This window comes from Somniosus microcephalus, chromosome 11 (genome assembly GCF_052327205.1).
Source record: "Somniosus microcephalus isolate GS21.2 chromosome 11, FLI_Smic_1.0, whole genome shotgun sequence".
Taxonomy (NCBI): Eukaryota; Metazoa; Chordata; class Chondrichthyes; order Squaliformes; family Somniosidae; genus Somniosus; species Somniosus microcephalus.
The window spans coordinates 103,632,373-103,660,139 of NC_140997.1; the positions used below are offsets into that span (position 1 = coordinate 103,632,373).

The 27,767-nt window shown below is 46.4% G+C and overlaps 2 protein-coding genes across 10 annotated transcripts in view; one reads left to right on the forward strand and one right to left on the reverse strand.

The window, feature by feature from the left end:
* Positions 1-902: 902 nt before the first annotated feature.
* Positions 903-13,174, reverse strand: LOC147110809 (uncharacterized). Of its 5 annotated transcripts, none has more exons than XM_086001148.1 (4): positions 13,090-13,174; positions 11,712-11,936; positions 8,091-10,573; positions 903-3,665 (listed from the first exon to the last, which is right to left on the reverse strand). In XM_086001148.1, exon 4 carries the CDS (start codon positions 3,366-3,368, stop codon positions 1,296-1,298), a length of 2,073 nt encoding a protein of 690 aa, XP_085857274.1. In that variant the 5' UTR covers positions 3,369-3,665; positions 8,091-10,573; positions 11,712-11,936; positions 13,090-13,174; the 3' UTR covers positions 903-1,295. The 5 variants fall into 5 exon arrangements, with proteins under 5 accessions (XP_085857274.1, XP_085857275.1, XP_085857273.1 ...); XM_086001149.1 differs by having other exon boundaries at positions 8,091-9,310; positions 10,425-11,936; XM_086001147.1 differs by having other exon boundaries at positions 8,091-8,327; positions 9,218-11,936.
* dnaaf5 (dynein axonemal assembly factor 5) overlaps positions 12,258-27,767 on the forward strand; it is a 279,409-nt gene continuing 263,899 nt past the window's right edge. For 2 of the 5 annotated variants that reach the window (XR_015079991.1, XM_086001141.1), the window contains exon 1: positions 12,266-13,195. Coding sequence is in view for 4 of the 5 variants with exons in the window: in XM_086001141.1 (XP_085857267.1) it covers positions 12,442-13,195 (754 nt within the window). In the remaining variant the exon portion in view is untranslated. Of the gene's footprint in view, positions 13,196-27,767 lie in introns of all 5 variants that reach the window. The other 3 variants (XM_086001145.1, XM_086001144.1, XM_086001143.1) reach the window with 3 other exon arrangements.

Here is a 27,767-nt window from a genome sequence, read left to right on the forward strand (position 1 = left end):
CTCGACGGAGTAGTCGCAATCATAGACGACATCCTCATCTATGGCAGGAATAGAGAGGAACATGACAGGAACCTCCGTGCGATGCTACAAAGATCATGGGAGAAAGGTATCCGGCTCAACCCCGAGAAAAGCATAATCGGATCCACCGAGATCAGTTATTTCGGGCATCGCCTCTCAACTGATGGCATTAAGCCGGATCCAGAGAAAATCTCCGCCATCAAGATGGAGCCGCCAAAGAACCGCGCAGAGCTAGAGACTGTACTAGGCATGGTTAACTACTTAGCCAAGTTTTCCCCGAGCCTCTCCGAAATCAACGCACCCATGCGTCAGTTGTTCAAACAATCCAATGAGTTCCTGTGGGACAAACAACATGACACAACATTTAAGAAAATGAAAGACCTAATCACCAGAGAACCAGGACCAGTTCTTGCCTACTTCGACCCCAACAAAGAGCTCAGACTACAAGTGGACGCGTCAAAGTATGGACAAGGCGCAGTATTACTGCAAGAAGGAAAGCCCATCGGCTACGCTTTCAGATCTCTCTGACAGTGACATCAACTAGGCTCAAATCGAGAAAGAGCTATATGCAATTCTGTTTGGATGTAAGCGTTTCCACCAGTACGTCTATGGCCGACAAGTCATTGTGGAATCCGACCACAAGCCCCTCGAGTCAATCATGAGGAAACCACTAGCCGCAGCCCCACCACAGCTACAGAGAATGATCCTTCAGCTACAGAGGTACGACTTCACAATCATTCACCGTCCAGGCAAAGACATTCCTGTCGCAGACACACTCTCCAGAAAGTCTCTTAGCTACCAGGACAACAGCCTCAGTGAAGGCATGGATGTGCAGGTGCACAACAGCTGTCGAGGAAATTAACTATCAGACGGAGACTTCGAGGTTCACTTTAGGAATTTATTACGTGATATCACGGAGAGTCTGCAGCAGTCCCTACTGCCCACCAGCACTCTAAATTACTAATGTACAGCACTCATAGTTATACAGCAAGGTAAACAACTTCAGGTGATTAGCTTACATTACATTTCAACATAAGGTTTCATAGGTTCCATTGTTCTCAAGAAACAGATTAACATGTTCACATTTTATCACCAGATGTCCTAAGCCAAAAGGTCAGCTTGACTTCATTATGGCAGTCAGCAGTTCTTTTAGTTTTAACTAGTTTAGTGTCCTTTGTTCAATTAGTAAAGTGGTCAAGAATCCCAGCATGCCTTAATGTTTAATACGTTTTCTCCCACAATTCCCTCCTTGTTGATCTTTACTGATCAACACTGCTTTACGGCATTGTATTCAGTTCGTTTCCATAGGGAGGATAATATCCCTTTGGGAAGGGACGCATTTTTAGACAATCTTCTTCATCATAGTCATCCTGGTTTGCTCTTTTTCTTTCCTTTCTCTCTAGTACTTCCGTAGCTCTTTTTACAGATGCTACTGATTCTACTGTTTGCGCTAGCAGATATCTCACTCTTATCCACATTATACAAATTAATATAAATAAAACTCCTGTCACTACACAAAATATAACCATCGGGTGAACAAACAATTCCAGCACTGCGGATGCTTTAGGTGACCATCCGTTAAACACATCCCACCAGTGGTGTACCGTCAAATCTGTTATTTGCGTAGCTATTTGAATCAAACCTTGCTCATCATAATCCATCACTGCTTTTAAATGGTGCAGATCTCTTCCTCTTTTCGCTAAGGCTTCTGCTATCTTTTCATTGTTTTTCAAAGATTTCGTCAGATTAGCCAAATTAACTGTAGGGGGGGCATTTTCTATCCCCAATACAGTTCTTCTTTGCATTACCGTAGCCCATTTTCCCAACTGATATGTCTTGTTGGTATGTGGGTCAAACACAGTATAAACATCTTTTATGCAAGTGTTTAAAGGGGGCCTTTTCAAAATCCCGTCTACATATATAGGCCAGGCACTGCTAATACACAGATAGTTCTGGCCTATCTCATGCAAGGTAGTATCATTACAAGGTTTCAAATTCCAAATACATGTACCTCTACTATGCTGCAATGTGCAAGGTTCATATATAGGGGTATGCAATGGGCATACTTTTCCAAACGGCCAATCTTGGCAATCTGAGGCATCGTGGGTCTTATTCCCCTGATCTATCCATTTACCATGAAATTCGGGATACCAAAAGTTTTCTCCAAACAGTTGGGGCAATACCAAGAACTGACACCAGGTTTTGGCTTTTGTCAAATTAACCACTTTCATTGTAAAATTACATCCCTTAAGGTCACATTTAGTATATCTTCGATGAGGTTTTACTTCTAGATTATTTCCTTCAAATCCGAAAATTCTCATCCAACTAGGAGCATGTCCTGACATAGCGATTCGCTCTAGCTCAGCCCTCAGTGACTGCTTGGTAATTTTTTTAAACATACATTGAGTATGATTATTGACTTTCTCTTGTCCCTTTGCAACATTCTCTTGTTCCTTTTCTACCTTATTTACTTGCTTCCAACTCATTGTATCTGATATCCACTGTGTTAACATCGCTGCTGTCAGTCCATTGTCCCAAGCATTTCTTAATTTTATAGCATCTCCTGTCAGCCCTCCTACTTGCTGTATTTTATTCTGCAATGTTTCAATATCTATTGCATTAAGGGCTCCCATACCAGTTCCTACTCCTCCCAAGACCGTTGCTAAGTCCCTTCTCCTTCTCCCGATCCTAACTCTCTTACTCAATTTGGCTTGTATAGTAGTAATATTACATCCAGTATCTTTTTTATCCTCATATTGTACCTGTACTGTCAAATTTAGAGTATATGGGGAGATCAAGACCGGGGTACAGGTAGAATGCAATCTTTGCAAATGGTCCATAGGACTTTCTATCTGTTTCGTTTTCTTTGCAAAGAATGTTTCCCCATACCAGTGAGGTCTTCCTTCTATAAGAGTTGCATTCACGCATCCGTACGCCTGACCGTCTTTCAAATATATCGGTTGTTCCATGTCTCCGGTTCTTGTGTCATTTTTATACCATTTCCATAATTTAGTATAATTGTTTAGTATGTCAGTGTCATTCTCTATCCTACAACTTATGTTCACTCCTTTTTCCCATTTTATACTTAGAGTTATGTTAGATCCTTGGCTAAATACTATTTTATCCTTCCCAGATTTCATTTCGAACATCCCACAGGCTTCGCAATTAATCATCCAATTAGCAATTACACAAATGGTGCCATTGTTACAAGTGTAAGTTCCCTGCGATTGGTTACTGTCTCTCGCCTTCCATCCTAACTGGCCTGCCCATTCTGTTTTTTCAGTAGGCAGGATGGTCCAGGCGGCTGTCCTTATTACACATAGGCCGATTATTATTATCTGGTTTAACATATTTCCTGATTTATCCTAGAAATCTTTAAATTATCCTAATTATTGTTATACAGCATTAAATATAAACATATATAGCAATCTGAAAGTAATCAGTCCTTCAATGGAGTGCCAAATTATGGTGGGCACGGATCTTTTCCCGTTTCTGAAGCGGTGTCTGGTGCAGTATGTTTATACTCCACCTCCGGTGTTTCCTCCGGATGATGCAACTTGCACCTTGTAGCGTGTACCCAATCAGGTTTTTCTTTCAATTTGAGAGCTGTTCGAGTTGTAAGCAGCACCAAATATGGTCCTTTCCACCTAGGAGAAAAAGATTCTTTATTTAGCGCTTTCACATAAACTTGATCTTCGGGTTTAAAGGGGTGCATGTTTCCTTCTGTGGGGCGCGTCTGGGCCTGTCTCACTTTCTCATGTATTCTTCCTGCTGTTTCACACGTGGCCTGAGCATATTTTAATGATTTTTCATTATTCCAAATTAATGCCACCTTCTCTGGAGTCATGGGTGGGCGTGTGCCTGTTGTCATAGGCCGGCCCATCAAGATCTCATGTGGTGTCAGACCTGTGTTTCTATTTTTCTGATTTCTCAGGGCATACATTACTACTGGCACGGCATCCGACCATTGCAACCCATTTTGCTGGCATACTTTGGTTAGGGCGGCCTTGATTTCCCCATTCACTCTTTCCACTATTCCTGAGGATTGTGGCTGGTAAGGTATGTGCAATTTCCATTGAAATCCAAGGGCTTCAGTTAAGTTTTTTATCAGTTTGCTGGTGAAATGAGTTCCTCTGTCACTGTTTATTCCCATAGGTATTCCAAATCTAGGTATTATTTCTTTTAGCAGAATGCTTACTACTGTTCTGGCATCATCCCTCCTAGTGGGGTATGCCTCTACCCATCTGGAGAACATATCTACTATTACCAGTATGTACTTAAATCCTTTTACTGCGGGCATATGTACAAAATCTATCTGTAGATTCTCAAAGGGCAGCTCTGGTTGGGGTAGGTGATCAAAATTTGCGGGCGATTTCCCTCTATTGTTCTGCTGACATACTAAACACGTTCTGGCAACTTTTTCAATTGTTACCGTTATTCCTGGTGCATACCATTGTTGGGACAATGCATGTGCCATCCCTCCTTTGCCCATGTGAGCCTGTCCATGTGCCAGGCGAGACAGGGGCAAAAACAAGCTTCGTGGGCAAACCACTCGGCCATCAGGATGCATCCATATATCATGATCTTGATAGCAACCTGCCTTACTCCAAGTACGTTTTTCTTGGACTGTTGCCTGACTTTGGGCCTGTCGTAGTAGATCAGCATCAATGCTACTAGGAAGTTCTGGAGGAAAGTTACTAACGGTATTTTTGGCGGCTGGAAGCTGTGGGGCCTGCCTCAGTGCGACCTCTTTAGCCGCACTATCAGCAAACCTATTTCCACACGAGACTTCATCACCTGCCATGGTGTGGGCCTCACATTTTAGTACTGCAATTTTACTTGGCAACTGAATAGCCTCCAACAAATTTAACACCATTTGCGCATGCTTAATAGATTTTCCTGAGGATGTAATAAAACCTCTGTTTTTCCATAATTGTCCAAAATCATGCACTACCCCAAATGCATAACGGGAGTCAGTATAGATATTGACGCTTTGATCTTTAGCCAAAATACAGGCTCTGGTTAATGCATATAGTTCAGCTGCTTGTGCAGATGTGCCAGGTGGCAACGCATAAGCTTCCAATAATTCATGAGGAGTCACCACCGCATAACCTGCTAATAGTTGATCATCACTGGGTCGATGCGAAGAACCATCCGTGAAGAGGATCAAGTCAGGATTATCAATAGGATCACTTAGCAAATCTGGCCTGGGTGTAGTGGTGGCTTCAACAGTTAACAAGCAGTCGTGTTCTGGTTCACCTGGATGTTCTGTTGGTATTGGCACAAAGGTCGCCGGGTTGACAGCTGGTGATCGCTGGTAGAGAGTGTGACAAGAGGATTATCTCATACCCAGTCCTTCTTGCCGCCGTAAAGTGCTGAGTAGCTGCCGAATTTAATAATAGCAGCACTGCGTGGGGAACAATTACCACACAAGGGTGATCAAGCACAATAGGGATGGATTTTTCCACTATTGTGGCGGTTGCAGCAACGGCTCGTAAGTAGGCTGGCATTCCTCTCACTACGGCTGGTAAGGCTACAGAGTAATGTGCTACAGGCCTTTTTCCTCCCCCATGTTCTTGTGCCAGTACTCCTGTTGCAAAGCCTTCTCTTTCATTGACGTATAACTGAAAAGGCTTATTATACTTAGGTAGTCCTAACGCGGGAGCACTGACCATAGCTTTTTTAAGATCACTGAATGCCTTATCTCGTTCTGGCGTCCATTCGACTGTGTCTGCAGCGTAACTGATCGTAAGACCGCATCCATTTCTCTGTAGTCATATATCCATTGTCTACAATAACCCACCATTCCCAGAAACGACAAAATGTCCTTCTTTGTTCGCGGGATCAGCACTTTATCCACTGCTCTTATTCTTTCCAGTCCCAATCTTCGCTGTCCATACTCCAACTGAAAACCCAAATACTGGACGGATGTTTGGCAAAACTGCAACTTCTCGGAGGACACCCTGTGTCCCCTGCTAGCCAGATGCTGGAGCAATTTTATAGTATCTTCTTGGCAGTCTGGCCCCGTTCGGGAGGCAACCAAAAGGTCACCTGTGTACTGGATTAAGGTGGACTGATCCGATAACTGACATTCCTCCAAGTCATTTTTAACCGCTGCCGCATACACCGCAGGACTTCCAGTATACCCCTGGGGCAACCTGGTCCAGGTATATTGCTGATTTTTATAAGTAAAGGCAAACAGATATTGACTGTCCTTATGCAGTGGTATGGAGAAGAAAGCAGAACACAAATCGATAACCGAAAAGGTAGTTGCATCAGCTGGTATAGAGGAGAGGATGATGTTGGTATCTGGCACCAAGGGAGCAATGGGAATGACTATTTTATTGATCGCCCGGAGATCTTGCACAAAACGCCAGTCATTTGGTCTTCCTACTTTCGGGATGGGCAAAATAGGAGTATTGCAGGGGCTCTGTGTTTTGACTAAAACCCCTTGCTGCAGTAAAGAATGTATTACCGCTGCTATTCCTTCCTCGGCCTCTGGGGCCAGGCGGTACTGCTTTAGACAGGGCAAAACAGCATTCTTCTGTAGCTGGACCCTATGTTCAGGTGCCGAATGCACCTTTCCCACATGATTCTTGTGCTTTGCCCATAATTCAGAAGGTACTTTAGTCAATGCCCATGGTAACAATTGCAGATTTTCCTTAGGGGGCTGCTGTCTTTCAAAAATAGTATCCCATTCTTTTCTTAACCAGCGAATTTTTCCCTCTGTTTCATTAAAGAATTCTATCTCCACCTTTCCAGCTTGAATTGGCAATGTGATGGAATAGACTGGCTTGCGGTGTTGTATTCTATTTATCATCTCCCCCACTTCCTTCGCCTTAGCCGGGGCTCTGACTGCTATAGTCAGGTGGGGTTCGGACGTGTGATGCATCCTAAATCTTTCTTTTTGTTCGTGTGTAAGGTGAACCAACATTCCCAGGCCTTTATCTCCAAAGAATAAATAAGGTGAAATCTGCAGCAATTCTGGCTGGTTTAGGTATGAGCAAACCAATTCTTGATAATTGGGTGTTTCTTTATGCGTGTACCATGCCGTACAATGGGTCCGTTTCTTTTCTCTACTGGTTTCAATTAGATATTGTAAATACTGCCCCTGAGAATCTTCCAATTCCTGCAAGGCTTGGTATACATTTTTTACCAATTGGCCATAAGGATTGCTATTCAGCTGCCAGCAGTACAAAATGGGGGCTCCTTCTACTTGCTTTTCCTCTATCATTAAATTCATTAGCTGATGAGTTTGTATTTGAGGCAGTTCCATGAACATGCCGTCTCGAGTGCAGTATATAACTGCTCCCAATTTACATAAAGCCTGTCTTCCCAACATAGGGAGAGGGGCGGTATGAGAAATTATGAGGGTGTCTGTGACGGATTGCCCGTGCACTTGAATTTCGGTAGGTTTGGAGAGGGGTTCTAACATAGGGATACCAGCTACTCCCATGCTTACAACGTTAAATTGACTGGCGGGTATACCCACGGAGGGGGGTACAGAGGACATTGTTGCACCGGTATCGACCAGAAGGTCCAAATGGCTATTTCCTATTTTAACTGTAGCCATAGGCTGTTCTCTCATGGATTTGGACAATCTGATCACAGCCGCCTTCTCCGTGGCACCCCTATGCGGATGGATTAGGGTTACTGAAAGAAAAGGAAGTTCCTTCTGCCGCTGGAGCTGGATACCCTCCTTGTTGGGCGTATCCCTGCTGTGGCCTTGGGGGGCATCGGCAATCTCTAGCCCAATGTCCTCTTTTCCCACAGTTCCTACATTCATCCTGTGATCTATCTCTCATTTGCCATTGTCCGCTTCCCCTTCCTCTGCCTCTACCATAACCTCCTCTTCCTGCTTCCCCTTCTTCTTTGGGGGTTGGTGTCTTTTTGCTACTTCCATCCACCTAGCAAAGCACCATAACATATAGGGGGTGTCCCACTCAGGATCCCCTCCTTCATTTCTAGTAATTTCTTCCCATTCTTTTATTAAAGGTATTTTAAAACTTCCCCCATAAGGCCAATCTCCACCCGACCATCCATACAGATCACTACTAAAAGTTACCGCATACCGATCGTCTCCTGTTTCTTTTATTACAGTATCGGCTGGCGAACCCGGTGGAACGATGGGATCTCCTACCTTTTTTCGATGTTGCACGAGCTTTTTTATTCTGTCATTCGTTCTTTTACATATCTTGATTTTACCATTTGCAGCCTCCTGTTCTACCTTGCCTCGGGCTCCTTTCTTGGCAGGCTCGGACGAATCCGCTCGACTGCCGTTATTTCCCATCTTCTCCTTACTCCTGTAACTTAGTTTTAAACTTACTGGTTATACAACCGCGGGTTATTTTATATACACAAAATACAATGAGCGCTCACTGGTTTTTCCGTCCGCGAATCCTGAAGTCAACCCTTTATTCTCTTTGTAGCTACTTAATTCGGTGCCATAGTCTTTTCTCTCTTCTCAGCAGTCTTGCCTCAGCCTGACGGGCTTCTTGGCTCAGCATGAGTCACCGGCCGGATAACTAGGCAACCGCGCGCCGTCCCCCTTTCAGCTGGGACGCGCTAGGTGCTCTCCCCCTTTCAGCTGGGACGCGCTAGGTGCTCTCCCCCTTTCAGCTGGGAGGCACCGGGCACTTTCCTTTTATTTTTAGGAGAGTCCCTTTTTAAATTTCCTTTGTCTAATTGGAGCCTAAGCGGGCCAAGTGATATACAAGGTCGACGCTATACCCAACTTAGACCTTCTTAGTTCTTTTAGATCCCGTTGTTAGGGATCCTGCCAGACTATGCCAAATTCTGTCGAGGAAATTAACTATCAGACGGAGACTTCGAGGTTCGCTTTAGGAATTTATTACGTGATATCACGGAGAGTCTGCAGCAGTCCCTACTGCCCACCAGCACTCTAAATTACTAATGTACAGCACTCATAGTTATACAGCAAGGTAAACAACTTCAGGTGATTAGCTTACATTACATTTCAACATAAGGTTTCATAGGTTCCATTGTTCTCAAGAAACAGATTAACATGTTCACATTTTATCACCAGATGTCCTAAGCCAAAAGGTCAGCTTGACTTCATTATGGCAGTCAGCAGTTCTTTTAGTTTTAACTAGTTTAGTGTCCTTTGTTCAATTAGTAAAGTGGTCAAGTATCCCAGCATGCCTTAATGTTTAATACGTTTTCTCCCACAACAGCTTACCTGTGAGTGACTCAAAACTGAAGGAGATCCGGGCAGGAACGGAGAAAGATGCACAACTCACACTGCTGAGCAAAGTCATACATGAAGGATGGCCTGAGGAAAGGAGGAAATGCCCTCAGAGCATATCTGAATTCTGGAACCACAGAGACGAACTGTCACAAATCAACGGAATCATCTTCAAAGGGGAGAAAATCATCATTCCTACCAGTCTCAGAGAAGAGATGTTGACAAAAATTCATGCTGGACGTATGGGCATGGAAAAATGCAAACAAGGAGCACATGACATTATGTTTTGGCCCAGAATCTGCAAACACATTGAGGACATTGTCGGAAAATGTTCCATTTGTCTAGAACGCCGCCCATCAAATGTCAAAGAGCCCATGATACTTCACCGTATCCCAGACAGGCCCTGGCAGGTCGCGGCAACGGATCTGTTCACATGGAACAATGAGGACTACACAGTGACTGTTGATTATTACAGCAGATTTTTTGAATTGGACAAGCTTCACAGCACCACATCTGCAGCTGTGATCCACAAGCTAAAGGCAGCCTTTGCCAGGCATGGCATGGTAGAGACTTTAGTCTCAGACAATGGCCCCCAATACAAATCAAAAGAGTTCGAGTCGTTTACCAAGGCATGGGATTTCACACATGTCACATCAAGCCCACATTACCCTTAAAGTAATGGCCTTGCTGAAAAAACTGTCCAGATTGCAAAAACACTCATGGACAAAGCCAAAGCGGACAAAAGAGACCCCTACATCAGTCTCCTTGAGTACCGCAACACTCCCGTTGACAACTTCAAGTCACCAGCACAGCTGTTGATGAGCCGCAGACCTCGCTCAATCCTTCCAAGCACCAACCAGCAGCTGCAGCCAGAGGTCGTCAGCTGCAAGCAAGTGCATGCAAAACGTGTAGAGACAGCAACACCAAAAGAGATACTATGACAGGTCAGCTAGACTACTGCCGCCGCTGCACAATGGAGAATCCGTCAGAATCCAGGAGCATGACTACTGGAAGCCAGCAGTCGTCATCCAGCCAGCTGACACTGAGCGATCGTATCACGTCCGCACCCCAGAAGGACAGGTGTACCGCCGCAATCGCAGGCACCTCCTGAACACCAAGGAACAACACCATCATTCCGACGAGAGGATCAGTGCAACAGAGTGTGATGAACAGAGCAATACACAAAACACATCATACTTACCTGAACCTAAACCTGAACCTGATTTGTTGACCGATTCAGGAGCATGCTCAGTTCCATACCACACAAGGTCGGGATGAGAGGTCAAGCGTAGGGTTATCCTTGACTTGTGAACTGCCAAAGGGTGTAGACGGATCGCTGCCCTAAAAAAACTGTACATCGTTATTGAAACGTTGAGATGTTTTCAGTGCTAGTTAAATGTTGAGTTTACTTATATGTTGATGCTACTGAGAACATTATGTAGAAGGTTCAAAAGTAATGCATAACATTTTTCTTTTAAAAGGGGATGTAACATTTGCATATTGATTTATCATTGGCCCGCAGGCATCTGTAAGGACTGCTATTGTTTAGAAGACCCAGGGGCCCTGACTCCATCTTGTCCACACGGTGCTGTACTGCTGTGAGTCAGATCAGACCTGATGCTTCATAAAGAGTTTAAACTGTAATACTCCGTTGTCCTGCAATTTATTATTTTTGTACAAAGTGTGCAAAACAAGACAGTGACCGTCAAAAAGGGCACTTGAGAAGGTTAAGGAGAGAGTTAAGAGAAGTGTTCAAAATTATGACGGGTTCTAATAGAGTAAATAGGGAGAAACTGTTTCCACTGGCAGGAGGGTCGGTAACCAGAGGACACAGATTTAAGGTAATTGGCAAAATAACCAGAGGGGAGATGAGATTTATTTTAACACAGTGAGTTGTTATGATCTGGTGGGAGCAGATTCAATAGTAATTTTCAAAAGGGAATTGGATATGTGCTTGAGGTGGAATAAATTACAGGGCTATGGGGAAAGGATGGGGGAGTGGGACTAATTAGATTGGAATAGCTCTTTCAAAGAGCCGACACAGGCATGAAAAACTGAATGGACCCCCTTCTGTGCTGTATCATTCTATGATTTTGGTGCTGACTTATGTCAGGTAACACTGGGGCAACTCAGTGCTATCCCTATTGGTCCAATTAAAATAGGAACAGGAGGAAGCCATTCAGCTTCTCGAGCTGATCTGTATCTTAACTCTGTTAACCCACGTTAGTTCCATATCCCTTAATACCCTTGCCCAACAAAAATCAACCAATCTCAGTTTTGACATTTTCAATTGACCCCGAGACTCAACAGCTTTTTTGGAGCAAAATGAGTTCCAGATTTCCACTACCTTCTGTCCTACATAATATTTACAGCACAGAAACAGGCCATTCGGCCTATGCTGGTGTTTATGCTCCACACGAGCCTCCTCCCACCCCTCTTCCTCAAACCCTATCAGTGTCAGCTGTGGCTCAGTTGGTAGCATACTCACCCCTGAATCAGAAGGTTGTGGGTTCATGTCCCAGTCCAGGGACATGAGCACATAAATCTAGGCTGACACTCCAGTGCAGTATTGAGGGAGTGCTGCACTGTTGGAGGTGCCGTCTTTCAGATGAGATGTTAAACCATGTCTGTTCTCAGGTGGACGTAAAAGATCCCATGGCACTATTTCAAAGAAGAGCAGGGGAGTTCTCCCCTGGCCTGGCCAATGTTTATCCTTCAATCAACAGAACAAAAACAGATGACCTGGTCATTATCACATTGCTGTTTGTGGGAGCTTGCCGAGCGCAAATTGGCTGCCGCGTTTCCTACATTACAACAGTGACTCCACTTCAAAAGTACTTAATTGGTTGTAAAGCACTTTGAGATGTCCGTGGTCGTAAAAGGCGCTATAGAAATGCAAGTCTTTCTTTATATCCTTCTATATATATATATATATATATTCCCCTCTCCCTCTGTGTTTATCCAGCTTCCCTTTAAATGCATCTATGCTATTCGCCTCAACTGTTCTGTGTGAAGAAGTTCACTCTGAAAGGCCAGGCTTTGATTTTAAGGTGATGCCTCCGGCAGCCGCCACACTCTGTGAATTGAGACACAGGCTGTGTGTCAGAGTCACGGCGACAACAGGCCGTCACTCAAGCTGCTTCTATGGAAAAGGCCGGCAGCTGGGGCCTTGGTAACGGTCGTAAAGCGGCGCGCCGTTGTCCTTAGCAACGGAGCTGATGGCGGCGGTTCCCCAGGCCCAGAAGCAGCAGGCGGCTGCCGTGGAAACCCAGGCCCAGGAGCAGCAGGCGGCCGCCGTGGAAACCCAGGCCGAGGAGCAGCAGGCGGCCGCCGTGGAAACCCAGGCCGAGGAGCAGCAGGCGGCCGCCGTGGAAACCCAGGCCGAGGAGCAGCAGGCGGCCGCCGTGGAAACCCAGGCCGGGGAGCAGCAGGCGGCCGCCGTGGAAACACAGGCCGAGGAGCAGCAGGCGGCCGTCGTGTGCCAGGCGCTTGGCCGCCACCTCAACTGCCTGGGCAATGAGAGCAAGAGTTCGAGGCGGCGGGCCCTCGAGTGCATCCGCGCCGAGGCGCTGGGGAAGCGGCGGCCGAGCGGGGTGCAGCAGCGCCTGCTGGCCGCCCTGCTGCCGCCTCTGCTCCGCAGCCTGTGCGACCCGGCCGAGCGCTGCCGGGAGCTGGCCGCCCTCACCCTGGCCGGCCTGCTGCGCGCCGCGCCCCGGCCCCACGAGGCCCTGCCGCACCTGGTGCCCGCCGCCGTGCAGCGCCTGAGCCTGGCCGAGCTGGCCGAGCCGGCCGAGGAGCTGCGCCTGGCTCTGGTGGAGCTGCTGGTGCTGACCGTCGAGCTGTGCGGCAAGAAGCTGGCCCCCTACCTGGATGACATGGTCCGAATACTGCAGAGGACCATCGTCGACCCGTTCCCCGAGGTCAAGAAGAAGAGCTGCGAGTGCGCGGCCAAGTATGCGAGGTGGACTCCCGGTAAGTGCAGGGTTTCACCCCCCTTGACCAAGCTCAGCGGCCCAACATGGTGCGATTGGCCATTCACTTCTCGTATCTACTTTGCTGCTGACAAAAATTCACATAATTAAAAAACTGCACAGCACAAGACACCGAACATAATTGTTGTCTTAACGGCACAGAAGGAGGTTATTCGACCCATCGAGTCCGTGCCGGCTCTCTGTAGAGCAATCCAGTCAGCCCCATTCTCCGCTCTATCCCCGTAGCCTTGCAAGTTTATTTCCCTCAAGTGCCTATCCAGTCTCCCCTTGAAAACATTGAGTGCCTCCGCTTCCACCACTTCCGTCGGCAGCAAGTTCCAGGTCCTTGCCGGGTATGGGCAATGCCACCATATTGGCAGCCATCGTATATCCCTAATCACACCTTGGTCTATTTCCCCTTTTCTTCCCTGGCATGCTCTCCTTTCAACCACATCACCCTGTTCCAGCCTTCCCACCTTTCATTTAAAACCCTTGTATATTGTTCCCTGAAGCCTGATGTCAATAGGGCATCGTCACAGATATCCTCTATTAACCTCTTAGCCTCTTAGAGCCATGTAACTCATCTCATCCTTGGTGACTTTTTACACCTAAACATCCTCACCCACCTCCCCTCTGACTTCTCTTCTGTCCTCACTCAATCTCACCCTCCACATAAATTTCCCCACCCATTCATTTGGCCACCCCTTTGGCCTTGCCATCCCTTGCAGCCTCTCTGCTACCAAGGTCCTGATCACTGACCAGGTGATCTCACATTATTTTCTCACCTTCCTTCATTGCTTGCCATTCACATCACCTTAACTCCCTCAACAACAACTTACTGTATATATTTATATAGCACCTTTAACATAATAAAACGTCCCACGGCACTTCACAGGAATGTTATCAAAAAAAATTGACACCGAGCCATATAAGGAGATATTAGGGCAGAAGACCAACACCTTGGTCGGAGAGGTAGGTTTTAAAGAGAGTCTTAAAGGAGGAGGAGAGATTTAGGGAGGGAATTCCAGAGCTTAGAACCCAGGCAGCTGAAGGCACGACCGCCAATGGTGGAGCGATTAAAATCGGGGATGTTCAAAAGTCCAGAATAGGTGGTGTGCAGAAGCCTAGGAGGATTGTAGGGCTGGAGGAGATTAGAGGTAAGGAAGGGTGAGGCCATGGAGGGATTTGAAAACCAGGATGAGAATTTTAAAATCAAGGCATTGCTTAACTGAGAGCCAATGTAGGTCAGCAAGCACAGGGGAGATAGGTGAGTGGGACTTGATGCGAGTTAGCACACGGGCAGCAGAGTTTTGGATGACCTCAAGTTTATGAAGGGTAGAACAAGGGAAGCTGGCCAGGAGTGCATTGGAATAGTCAGGTCTAGAGGTGATAAAGGCATGGATGAGGGTTTCAGCAGCAGATAAGTTGAGGTAAGGGCAGAGACGGGCGATATTATGAAGGTGGAAATGGGCAGTCTTAGTGATAGAATGGATATGAGGTAGGAAGCTCAGTTCGTGATCAAATATGACCCTAACGTTGCGAACAGGCTTGGTTAGCCTTAGACAGTTACCAGGGAGAGAGATCGAATCAGTGGAAAGGGAATGGAGATTGTGGCGTGAACCGAAGACAATGGCTTCAGTCTTCCCGATATTTAATTGGAGGCAATTTCTACTCATCCAGTGCTGGATGTCGGACAAGCAGTCTGATAGTAAAGAGATGGTGGATGATTCGAGATAGGAGGAGAGGTAGAGCTGGGTATCATCAGCGTACATGTGAAAACTCATGTCGTGTTGCCGTGTGATGTCACCAAGGGGCAGTATGTAGATGAGAAATAGGAGGGGGCCAAGGATAGGTCCTTGGGGGACACCAGAAGTGACAGTGCGGAATCGGGAAGAGAAGCCGCTGCAGGTGATTCTATGGTTACGGTTGGAGCGATAGGAATCAAACCAAGCGAGTGCAGTCCCATCCAACGACAGTGGAGAGGTGTTGGAGCAGAATTTTGTGGTCAACCATGCCAAAGGCTGCAGACAGGTCCAGAAGGATGAGAAGGGATAGATTACCTTTGTCGCAGTCAATTAGGATGTCATTTGTGACCTTGGTAAGAGCAGTATCAGTACTGTGGCAGGAGCGGAAGCCTGATCGGATGGATTCAAACAAGGAGCTCTGGGAAAGATGGGCATGGATTTGGGAGGCGACAACACGTTCAAGAACTTTGGAGAGGAAATGGAGGTTGGAGATGGGTCGATAATTTGAAAGGATGGAGGGGTTGAGGCACTGTTCCCCCTAAGCTGCTTGCGTGCTCAGCTGTGCAGCACTCTTGATTAGGCCGTGCAGTTAAATAAACTGAAATGTCGCTCGGGGGATGCTGACTCGAGGCAGGCAGCTGCGCAGTAACTGCACCTCACTGGCGGCCGTGTGATTGGCAGGCCCGTCCAGCCACTGACTTGCGTTTGCAGGCTTTCTCAACCAGAGAAGGTGGGACCCTCCCAACACACGTCAGTGGCTGGATGGGCCTGCCAATCACATGACTGCCAATCACACTGGCATGCCAATCAGACGCCTGCCAGTGAGGGGCGGTTACAGCGCAGCTGCCGCCTCCAATCAGCAGCGCCAGCGCGAAGCTTCAGTTTGCCATGGGAGGGCGAGTGTGGCCTGAGGGGGTTATTAGACAGTCAAAGAAAGGCAAATCATTAAGTACCTCAGCAACCCGAGTGCTTGTCAACACGCAATCCTGGCCAGTAACAAGCACAGTGTTAAGTTAAAGTAACATTATTTTACTAATCTGCAGGGCTATTGGTCACACAGGTAAGTCCCCTGGAAGTCTTTTGGAGAAGCCAGAAATTGTATCAGGTCGTGGATCCAGCAGGCCTCAGCCTTTGTTGGTAGTTTCATTAGGGACTTGTTTGAGACAGAACTTCTATCTGCCCCAAGAATGTCCCGATGTCAGGAATTTCCTCATTCTCAGCCTGGTTTATGCAAAGCAGCCAGTATGCCTGCATTAACGAGCCAAACAAGCCATTCGCCAGAGGGTCCAGGCATGAATGTTAGCCAAAAATGCAAGCATTACCAGAAAATCAGCCCCCCTTTACAAGGGACCTGATTGGCCCTTTAAAAAAAGTTGTTGTGCCAGTGATGTCAATGATTCTGCAGTCTTTACCCCAAATATAACAGCTACCCTTTGTTTATGGCTCAAATGCTTTTGGATCAACTGTTGGATTTGACACCAGTTTTTGGGCATTCACTTTGGTCCCCAGTTTTAACATGCAAAGGTTGAAACACTTAACTTAAGAACATAAGAATTAGGAGCAGGAGTAGGCCATACAGCCCTTCGAGCCTGCTCCAGCATTCAATAAGATCATGGCTGCTCTTTGACCTCAGCTCCACTTTCCCGCCGACCCCATTATCCCTCGATTCCCTTAGAATTCAAAAATCAATCTATCTCCGCCTTGAATACACATTACGACTGAGCATCCACAGCCCTCTGGGGTAGAGAATACCAAAGATTCACAACCTTCTAAGTGAAGAAATTCCTTCTCATCTCAGTCTTAAATGGGTGACCCCCTATCCTCATAGAGTCATAGAGTTATACAGCACAGAAAGAGGCCCTTCGCCCCATCGCGTCCGCGCCGGCCATCAAGCCCTGTCTAATCTAATCCCATTTTCCAGCATTTGGTCCGTAGCCTTGTATGCTATGGCATTTCAAGTGCTCATCCAAATGCTTCTTGAATGTTGTGAGGGTTCCTGCCTCTACCACCCTTTCAGGCAGTGAGTTCCAGATTGCAGCCACCCTCTGGGTGAAAATGTTTTTCCTCAAATCCCCTCTAAACCTCCTGCCCCTTACCTTGAATCTATGCCCCCTTGTTATTGACCCCTCTACTAAGGGGAAAAGTTCCTTTCTATCCACCCTATCTATGCCCCTCATAATTTTGTATACCTCAATCAGGTCCCCCCTCAGCCTTCTCTGCTCCAAGGAAAACAACCCCAGCCTGTCCAGTCTTTCTTTATAGCTGAAGCGCTCCAGCCCAGGTAACATCCTGGTAAATCTCCTCTGCACCCTCTCCAAAGCAATCACATCCTTCCTATAGTGTGGTGACCAGAACTGCACACAGTACTCCAGCTGTGGCCTTACCAGCGTTTTGTGCAGCTCCATCATAACCTCCCTGCTCTTATATTCTGTGCCTCAGCTAATGAAGGCAAGTATCCCATATGGGGGGTCTAACAAGTATCCCATATGGGGGGTCTAACAAGGCAAGGGAATACACAATGAAGGGAAAGACCCTAGGCAAGACGGAGGGTCAGAGGGATCTGGGTGTGCAGGTACACAGATCCCTGAAGGCGGCGGAACAGGTGGATAAGGTGGTAAAAAAGGCATATGGGATACTTGCCTTCATTAGCCGAGGCATAGAATATAAGAGCAAGGAGGTTATGATGGAGCTGTATAAAACACTGGTTAGGCCACAGCTGGAATACTGTGTGCAGTTCTGGTCGCCACACTACAGGAAAGATGTGATCGCGTTAGAGAGGGTGCAGAGGAGGTTCACCAGGATGTTACCAGGGCTGGAGCGCTTCAGCTATGAAGAGAGACTGGGCAGATTGGGTTTGTTTTCCTTGGAGCAGAGGAGGCTGAGGGGGGACATGATTGAGGTGTACAAAATTGTGAGGGGCATAGATAGGATGGATGCTGAGGAGCTTTTCCCCTTAGTAGAGGGGTCAATAACTAGGGGGCATAGATTCAAGGTAAAGGGCGGGAGGTTTAGAGGGGATTTGAGAAAGAACTTTTTCACCCAGAGGGTGGTTGGAGTCTGGAACTCACTGCCTGAAAGGGTTGTGGAGGCAGAAACCCTCACAACATTTAAGAAGCATTTGGATGAGCATTTGAAATGCCATAGCATACAAGGCTACGGGCCAAATGCTGGAATATGGGATTAGATTAGACAGGGCTTGATGGCCGGCATGGACACGATGGGCCGAAGGGCCTCTATCCGTGCTGTATTACTCTATGACTCTATGACTCTATATGCCTTTTAAACCACCTTATCCACCTGTTGTGCTGCCTTCAGGGATCTATGTACATGCACACCAAGGTCCCTCTGATCCTCTGTCTTTCCTAAGGTCTTAACATTCATTGTGTATTCCCTTGCCTGTTAGTCCCCCCAAAATGCATCACCTCACACTTTTCAGGGTTAAATTCCATTTGCCACTGTTCCGCCCATCTGACCAACCCATCTATATCGTCCTGTAGCCTGAGGCTTCCCACCTCGCTATTTACCACCCCACCAATTTTCGTGTCATCTGCGAACTTACTGATCATACCTTTTACATTCACATCCAAATCATTAATGTAGACCACAAACAGCAAGGGACCCAGCACCAATCCCTGCGGTACCCCACTGGACACAGGCTTCCAGTCACAAAAACAACCTTTCACCATCACCCTCTGCCTTCTGCCACTAAGCCAGTTTTGGACTATGCCCCCTAGTTCTAGACTTTCCAGCCAGGGGAAACAATCTCTCAGTATCTATCCCTGTCAACCCCCTCAGAATCTTGTATGTTTCAGTGAGATCACCTCTAATTTTTCTAAACTCCCGAGAGTATGGGCTCAATCTCTCCTCATAGAACAACCCTCTCACCCCAGGAATCAATCTAGTGAACCTTCGTTGCACCGCCTCTGAGGCAAGTATATCCTTCCTCAGATAAGGAGACCAAAACTGTGCACAGTACTCCAGCCCTGTACAATTGTAGCAAGACTTCCTTACTCTTAAGAGCAGGGATTAATATTGTGGAGAATGTTTGAAAGCAAAACATTAAAAGTGAAATTTGTAAATTAACATCTTTATGTCACCATATTAGTAAACATTTGCAATTCAGCCTGATTGGTTCTCCTGTCCAGGAAGAAAGATGAATGTTTGTTTATTTTTGTTAAATCATAGCTTTTCCTGCTTTTTGTTTTTAATTTGGTGATGCAAATTGTGTATATGTTTTTCTGCACTTGTGAATAAATGCTGCATTTCTGACATGTTACATGGGGGTGTGCTGGTTCAAGAAGACAACGTTTATTAATGGAAGTGATTGAGGTTGAAAATACCCATTCTTGTTCAATTCTTCTAATACTGTGAACTAAAGAACTACAGCACTTTATATTTGTTGGTTGTCTGGTTGCATTGTGAATAATATTCTAATTACTTATGTGCACGTCCGCACCATAGGAAAGCCACTGCTCCTGCTGCTTGTACAGCCACTGCTGTAGTGACATGAGGGATGGACTAATACGTTGAAACTTTAAAATTAATACAAATTGCACAAATAGATATGCCTCTTTCAGCTCACCTTGGGCTTTTGGATTGTTTGTCGATGCACAACCGTGTAACTGAGTGACGTTTCTCAAGTGTTAATGCATTATTATCCCAGTCATTTCTGACAAGTAATTTGTTTTTAAAATAGAGTGTGTACATGACAAACTAAAAGCTTTTAAATTAATTCTACTGTAAACAAACTTGCAGAATAGGCATGTAAATGACAAATGAATTTCAATATAGATAAGTGTGAGGTGGTGCATTTTGGTAGGAGGAATAAGGAGGCTACCTACTGTTAGATCCGTGTGTTAATGGAGACACGGAATGCAGGAGTTGATTTAACAAGTGTTTACTGAACAAAGTCTGGAGGCGAACTAACAACACAAGACGCTACACAGGCTTATATACCCGAGTGGTCACGACTGGTACTACAGTATACAGGGGCTTCAAAAACATAGTTCCTCTTAAAGGTACATACACTACAATTCCTCCCCTTTTAGATAAATAGTACATAACATTTTAAGTAATCATTAAATAACATTTTTACAAGAACAATAATATATACATTTGCTGAAGTTAATCAATTACAAATTCAGTCTCTCTGGAGGCTTCCTGACTCGGTCCAGATAACGCCTCGGTGGTGTAGTAGGTTCTTTTGGCAAGGTCGATTCGGCTTCAATGCTAGTGTCGGGTTTATCTGGTTCCAGTATCACCGGATCGGAGGTAGATACTATGGGTATCTCTGCTTCATCACTAGGCGTATAGAGTTGTGGTGTAGGTTGTCCTTTTTCGGATGACTCTATGATCTGGTCAGCATGGCGCCTTATTATGCTTTCTCCAATGTCCACGGTATACATCAGCGGTCCTAGTCGTGTGCAAATAGTTCCAGGCTGCCATTTCTCGGTACGGTAGTCCCGGGCCAAAACTGGTTGACCTATCTGGAAGGTTCTAGTTGGCCTTTCATTCATGCTTTGAAATTGCCGGTTCTCTACGTCCCTTCTGACATTTGGCTTGACCAAATCCAGCCGGCATCTTAGTCTTCTATTGAAAAACATCATGGCGGGGGTTTGGTTTGTAACCACATGTGTTGCATTCCTGTACGCAAACAAGAAGTTATCTACCTTATGTTGTAGATTTATGTCTTCATTACCCATGGCCTTTATGGCCTTCTTGAAGGTCTGGACAAACCTTTCAGCCAATCCATTGGTGGCGGGATGGTATGGGGTGGACATGTAGTGCTTAACCCCATTGTTTTTTTAAGAACTTCCTGAATTCTTCGGATACAAATTGCGGTCCATTATCAGAACAGATGTGTTCAGGCAGCCCATTCCTGGCGAATATGGTCCTTAATACTGTGATGGTTTTTTCCATGGTGGTGGAGGACATCTTTATTACCTCCGGCCACTTGGAGTGTGCATCCACCGCGATTAAGAACATTGAGTCCATAAATGGACCAGCAAAGTCGATATGTACCCTTTGCCATGGAGATAAGGGCCACTCCCATGGATGTAGAGGGGCTTGTGGTGGGGCGTTTTGGACCTTCTGGCATCCTAGACAGCTCTTGGTCATTTCTTCGATGTCTCCATCGATACCTGGCCACCACACAAACGCTCTGGCTAAGTTCTTCATTTTCACTCCACCCAGATGCCCTCGTGAAGCTCCTTTAGCACTCTATCCTTGAGTTTGGGTGGAATCACCACTCTGAATCCACACATCAAGGTTCCTCGGCACACTGACAGCTGTTCTCTTCTTTGCGAGAATGCTGGCAACAGTGGTTCGCCATGTGCTGGCCATCCCTTCAGGCAGCCCATTCCTGGCGAATTTGGAAAAAGCAGACTCGTGAGAGAGTCGGGTCATTTCGCGTTTCCTTTTCAATGGTAGAATTTGTCACCGGTAGACATTCCACTATGATCGAGTGGAATATCTCCACTGGGTCCACTGTAGGCGCCTCTTCCACCGTTGGCAACGGTAGGCGCGATAACCCGTCAGCATTCCCATGCTGTTTTGTTCCTTTGTATTCTATGTCATATTGGCGTGCCCCTAGGAAAAGGGACCACCTCTGTAGCCTTTGCGCTGTCATAATGGGAACGCCCTTTTTAGGGTTGAATATGGAGACGAGGGGTTGATGGTCAGTCAACAAGGTAAATTTTTGTCCGTGTAGGTAATGGTTGAATTTCTTCACCCCCCCACACCAGGCTGAGTGCCTCCCTGTCGATCTGGGCATAGTTACGCTCAGCTGAGTTCAATGAGCGTGACGCAAAAGCTATCGGCCGCTCCGAGCCATCAGGGAATCTATGCGATAATACCGCTCCCACGCCGTAAGGGGATGCATCGCACGCCAGTCTGATTGGCAGTGATGGGTTGTAATGAGCCAACACTTCCCTGGACGTGATCAAGCCAAGCATTTATGGAAGGCACGTTTACAGTCTTCGCTCCATTTCCAAACTACTCCCGTTTGTAGCAGTGCGTTAAGCGGATGCAGAACCGTCGACAAGTTTGGTAAAAATTTATGATAGTAATTTACTAATCCCAGGAACGACCTTAATTGTGAGACATTTTCAGGCGCTGGGGCCTTTACGACCGCTTCAATTTTTTCAGGTGACTTATGCAACCCTTCTTCATTAATGACATGGCCACAATATGATATTTGTTTCTGGAAAAATTCGCATTTGGGGCGATTTGCTCATAGGCCCCGTTCTCTCAGCCTCGTGAGCACCTGCTCCAAGTTGGCAAGGTGCTCGTTGTCGTTTTCTCCTGTTACAAGGATGTCGTCTAGGTAGCATTGAGTCCCCGGAATCCCTTGGAGGACTTGCTCCATAGCTCTTTGCCAGATAGCCGGAGCTGATGCCACTCCGAAAACCAGTCGATTGTACTGGTACAGGCCTTTGTGTGTGTTTATCGTGAGATACTTTTTAGAGGCCTCCTCAACCTCCATCTGTAGATATGCCTGTGCTAAGTCAATTTTGGTGAAACGTTTCCCTCCGGATAGTGAGGCGAAAATATCTTCTATCCTCGGAAGAGGATACTGTACCGTGTGAAGAACCGGGTTTACAGTCACCTTGAAGTCCCCACAGATGCAAACTTTTCTCTGTTCTTCAGATTTATCATTATTCAACGTTTTCTTCATGACCGGGACGATGGGTGTTGCCCACTCGCTCCAATCTACCTTGGATAACACGCCTGCTTTTTCCAAATTCTCCAGCTCTGCCTCGACGGCTGGACGAATTGCGTATGGCACCGGCCTTGCCTTAAAAAACTTGGGAATTGCCGCATCTTCCACTTTTATTGAGGCGGTGGCGCCTTTCAGGGTTCCTAGTTCCTGTTGAAACACTTCTTTGGCGTTAGCCAAGATTTCTTTTAATCGTCCAGGTATGATGTCATCATCGTTTTTTTTCTTACTGGTCACCGTCAGTGCCTGAATGGAGTGCCAGTCTAAACGTATCTTTCTGATCCATTCACGTCCCAACAACGGTGGACCACCATCTTGCAGAACGTATAAATACAACTTCTGTATTTCCTTGCCGTTGTATACAACAGGCACCCTTATTTTCCCTCTGGGGTATACTTTCTGCCCCGTATATGTCTTCAAGACAATGGATGTGTCTTTCAAAGGTATATGCGGAAATAGCCACTCGTAATCCCGTCGACTCATGACGGTCAGAGCTGATCCTGTATCTAGCTCCATTTTGACTGGGGACCCCGCTATCGTGAGGGTAACCCAAATGGTCTGGTAATCTTCTTTGGCAATTAAATTATGTAATTTGAGACAGCTTAGTCTCTTGTTTCCGGAGTCGCTATCGCTCTTCTGGTCTTCGGAGCTACTGTCCGTCATCATTTGTACCTTTCTGTACTTTTCCTTATTGACCTTTTTACTGTCAGCGGATTTCTTTCCAGATCTGCATACACGTGCAATGTGTCCCATCTTTCCACATTGCCTGCATGCTTTGTCCTTGAACCAGCAGTCCTTCTGGTCATGGGTGGATCTGCCGCAGCGATAACATCTCTCGAAACCCCGTGTCATTTCATGGGTGCCGAAGTCCTGTGGCTTTTGCTGTATCTCTGCAGCTCCTCTTGCTGCTGCTTCGTATGATACAGCCACACTGAAAGCCTTGTCCAGTGTCAAATCTTTCTCAGAAAGTAGTCTTTTCTGTGTTCCTTCGCATAGGAGACCGCAGACGAATTTGTCTCGGAGAGAATCTGCCAGTCCTGCCCCGAATTGGCAGTGCTTTGACAGCTTTCGTAATTCGGTGAGGTAATCAGCGTTACTTTCATTCTTGTGCTGATTCCTCCTGAAGAATTTGAATCGTTCCGCTATCAGCAGCGGTGTTTGGTTTAAGTGCTCCTGTAAGGTATCAACAATCTCCTTAAAATTCTTGTCCATCGGTTTGGCTGGAGTGATCAAGTTTCGTAACAGCCCGTATGTCCTTGCGCCCATCAGATTTAGAAGTACCGATGCCTTTTTATCATCCGCTACTTCATTCACCTTGCAATATACCTCCACTCTTTCCACATATGTGGTCCAATCTTCTATATCACTATCGAAAGCAGTATTATTGCCAGTCTTCGGCATCTTGAAAATCTAAAAAGGCACTTCCCGCGCTTTTCTTTCTTCCCCGCCGAGTTAAGATGGCGCCTCCCGCCGCTGCCGCTGCTGCCAACGCTGTTCTCCGCGGTTCCTGTTGCGACCTGCAGCTTTTCGCGGTATTTCTATTTTTTTTTTATATATCGCTTCAATAGTTTCTCCGTTTCTTGGAGAACCGTTCCCGTCGTGGAGCGGACCCTCTGGGACTTTCCCCTCCCTCTGCTCGGTCCAAATGCCGACCTACTTTGCAGCACCGGCCACGCCCTGAGTGCTCCACCCTCTCTTTGCTTCTGCTTCCCGACTTGCTGCCCGGCCCCGTTGCAGAGCCACCCGATTGAGCTCTAGCCCGCCGCAGCCCAGGAAGGATCAGTGCACTACCTGCCACCAGCCCGTTTAGCTGGGGAAACCACAGACTGGAGACCAAGCTTTTTCCTTGCTTCTGGCTTCGACCTTCGTCTGAGGAATCGATCCCCTTGAGGTGCTGCCGAATTGCAGGTAAGTTCATTTCTAACTCGTCGCCACTGTTAGATCCGTGTGTTAATGGAGACACGGAATGCAGGAGTTGATTTAACAAGTGTTTACTGAACAAAGTCTGGAGGTGAACTAACAACACAAGACGCTACACAGGCTTATATACCCGAGTGGTCACGACTGGTACTACAGTATACAGGGGCTTCAAAAACATAGTTCCTCTTAAAGGTACATACACTACACCTACTCCTTGGAAAATAAGAGACTAAATGGAGTAGAGGTGCAAAGGGATACAGGGGTACAGATTCACAAATCATTAAAAGTAGCAACACAGATTAAAAAGCCACAAAAGTGCAAATAAAGCATTGGGGTTCGTTTCTAGAGGAATGGAATTCAAAAGCAGAGAAGTTATGTTAAACTTGTGTAGAACCTTGTCTGATTGTCTCATGATTTGAGACGGTGTGGTGGCAATATGGCATTACTGTATATATGCTTTTAAGTGGTTGCTGTTGGTACCGTTGTTGTAAAAGTTGTTGTTGTAGTAAAATTTGCTCAAGGATGAAAAGGTCGCGCTCAAAGGAGTTCATAGCCTGCTCAGTACAAAAAAAAATTAGAGGGAACATTGGATTGAGGGTTGGGTTTTTGAGGAGTGGGGAGATGATGGTAGATTTGAAGGAAAGGGGGACAATACCGGAGGAGAGAGCACCATTAACAAATCCACTAACGGGGAGCCAGGAAGAAAAGTTGGGTTGTCAGCCATTTGGTAGGAACAGGGTCAAGAGAGCAGGAGGTCGGTCTCATTGACAAGGTGTGCTTTGAAAAGACAAGGAGCGAAACAGGAGAGAAATGAGAGAAATATGCAAATTTAGGGTTAGGGCAGAGGGAAAACGGAGAGGAAGTAAGCTCTGATGGGCTGGGGGAAGGGAGGGAATTGAAAGCAGAAGCAGTTGAATGGATGTTGTCGATCTTTTTAATAAACAAGCCCATGAGCGCCTCACATTTATTGTTGGAGATGAGAGAGGAGGAGGTGGCAGTAGAGGGTGGTGTGAGAAGATGGTTAGTGGTAGCGAAGAGAAGCCTGGTGTTATTTTTACTGTCCTGGATGATCTTGGAGTAGTGGACGGTTTTCGTGATGGAGAGCACAACCCGCCGGTAGTGCTTTATATGATCTAGCCAAATCTGTTGATGGATGATTAGGCCAGTTGTCTGCCAAAGACGATCAAGTCTGCATCCCTTGGTCTAAAGGGAGCGGAGATGAAGGGTATACCAGGAGGGACGACTAGGGTGAAAGAGTACAATGATTTTAGTGGGGACAAGGTGTTGGAGAGGGTGTGATTTAGTAAGTTGCAGAGATGTCATGGAGAATAGTAGGCCAAAGGCCAGGTAGTTGGGAAAAACAACAACAACTTGCATTTATATTGCGACTTTAACGTAGTAAAACATCCCAAGGCACTTCACAGGAGTGTTACCAAAGTTTGACTTCGAGCAAGAGGTAAGTTTTAAGGAGCATCTTAAAGGAGGATAGAGAGACGGAGAGGCTTAGGGAGGGAATTCCAGCGCTTGGGGCCTCGGCAGCTGAAGGCAAGGCCGCCAATGGTCGAGCGATTAACTTCTTCTGTCTCCATCACATGGAAAAAAATGCTTCCTTAAAAATTCAGACTCAAACTCCGTGTTCTCTGGCTGTCACCCACCGCAACACGTGCTGCTGTGGGCTTACTGATCTCTTCCCCTGCCGCTGCCACTCTTGTTCCCTCCCAATTGCTCACCATCTCCCACCCCTGCCATTCCACTGGTTTGGTTCCCATATTTGTTTTCTCAAATCAGAGGGCTGTAAACCTGAGCGTTCCTGGTGAATGTCTGGTCTGGTCATTCATTGCCTGATCTGGCACTTCCCCATCAAGTACTACCTGTACCATGTTTCTCCAAAACTGCCTACTACTCCAGGATCATCCTGGAGGGCAAGGACAGCCCAAAGTTCTTTTTCTTTCTTTGGGACTGCCCTTGCCTGGTTCCATTCCTATCCATCCAGTCATAGCCAGAGAATCTTCTGCAATGGCTTCTCTTCCTTCTCCTGCACCGTTTATTCCGGAGTTCCCCAAGGATCTATCCTTGGCCCCCTCCTATTTCTCATCTACATCCTGCCACTTGGCGACATCATCTGAAAACAACAACATCAGATTTCACATCTACGCTGACGATACCCAGCTCTACCTCACCACTACAATTTCCTCCAATTTAGTATTGAGAAGACAGAAGCTATTGTCTTCGGTACCTGCCACAACTTTGTTCCCTAGTCACTGACTCCATCCCCCTCTCTGACCACTGTCTGAGGCTGAACCGCACTGTTCGCAATCTCGGCGTCCTGTTTGACTTTGAGCTGAGCTTCCGACCCCATATCCTCTCTATCACCAAGACCGCCGACTACCACCTCCATAACATTGCCCGTCTCCACCCCTGCATCAGTCCACTGCTGAAACCTAGTGTGGTTCCCATCTTTGTTTCCTCAAATCAGAGGGCTATAAACAGTGGACTTGGTGAATTTTGATCTGGCATTACCACATGTCTCTCTCTTTAAGCAAAACTGCCTACTACTCCAGGATAATCTTGGAGGGCAAGGACAACCCAAAATTCCTCATCCTCAGTTAACTGCTTGCTCAAGTCCCTTTCCTCCACCCTCAGTTCCAACACCAGATGTGCAGAGCTCATGAATTTCTTCATCTTAAAGATTGAGACCATTTGTGCAGCTGCTGGTGATTCCTCTCTCACTGGGAACGGTAGCATAGTGCTTATGTTACTGGACTAGTAATCCCGAGGTCTGGACTAATGATCCAGAGACGTGAGTTCACCACAGCAGCTGGGGAATTAAAATTCAGTTAATTAAATAAATCTGGAATAAAAAGCTAATGTCAGTAATGGTGACCATGAAACTATCGGATTGTCGTAAAAACCCATCTGGTTCACTAATGTCCTTTCAGAAGGAAATCTGCCGTCCTTATCTGGTCTGGCCTATATGTGACTCCAGACCCACAGCAATGTAGTTGACTCTTAACTGCCCTCTGAAATGGCCCAGCAAGCCACTCAGTTGTACATAATTGCTACGAAAAACAGTAATAAGAATAAAATCGGACGGACCACCCAACATCGACAATGACACACCGAGCCCAGTCGACCCTGCAAAGTCCTCCTCACTAACATCTGGGGATTTGTGCCAAAAAAGGGAAGAGCTG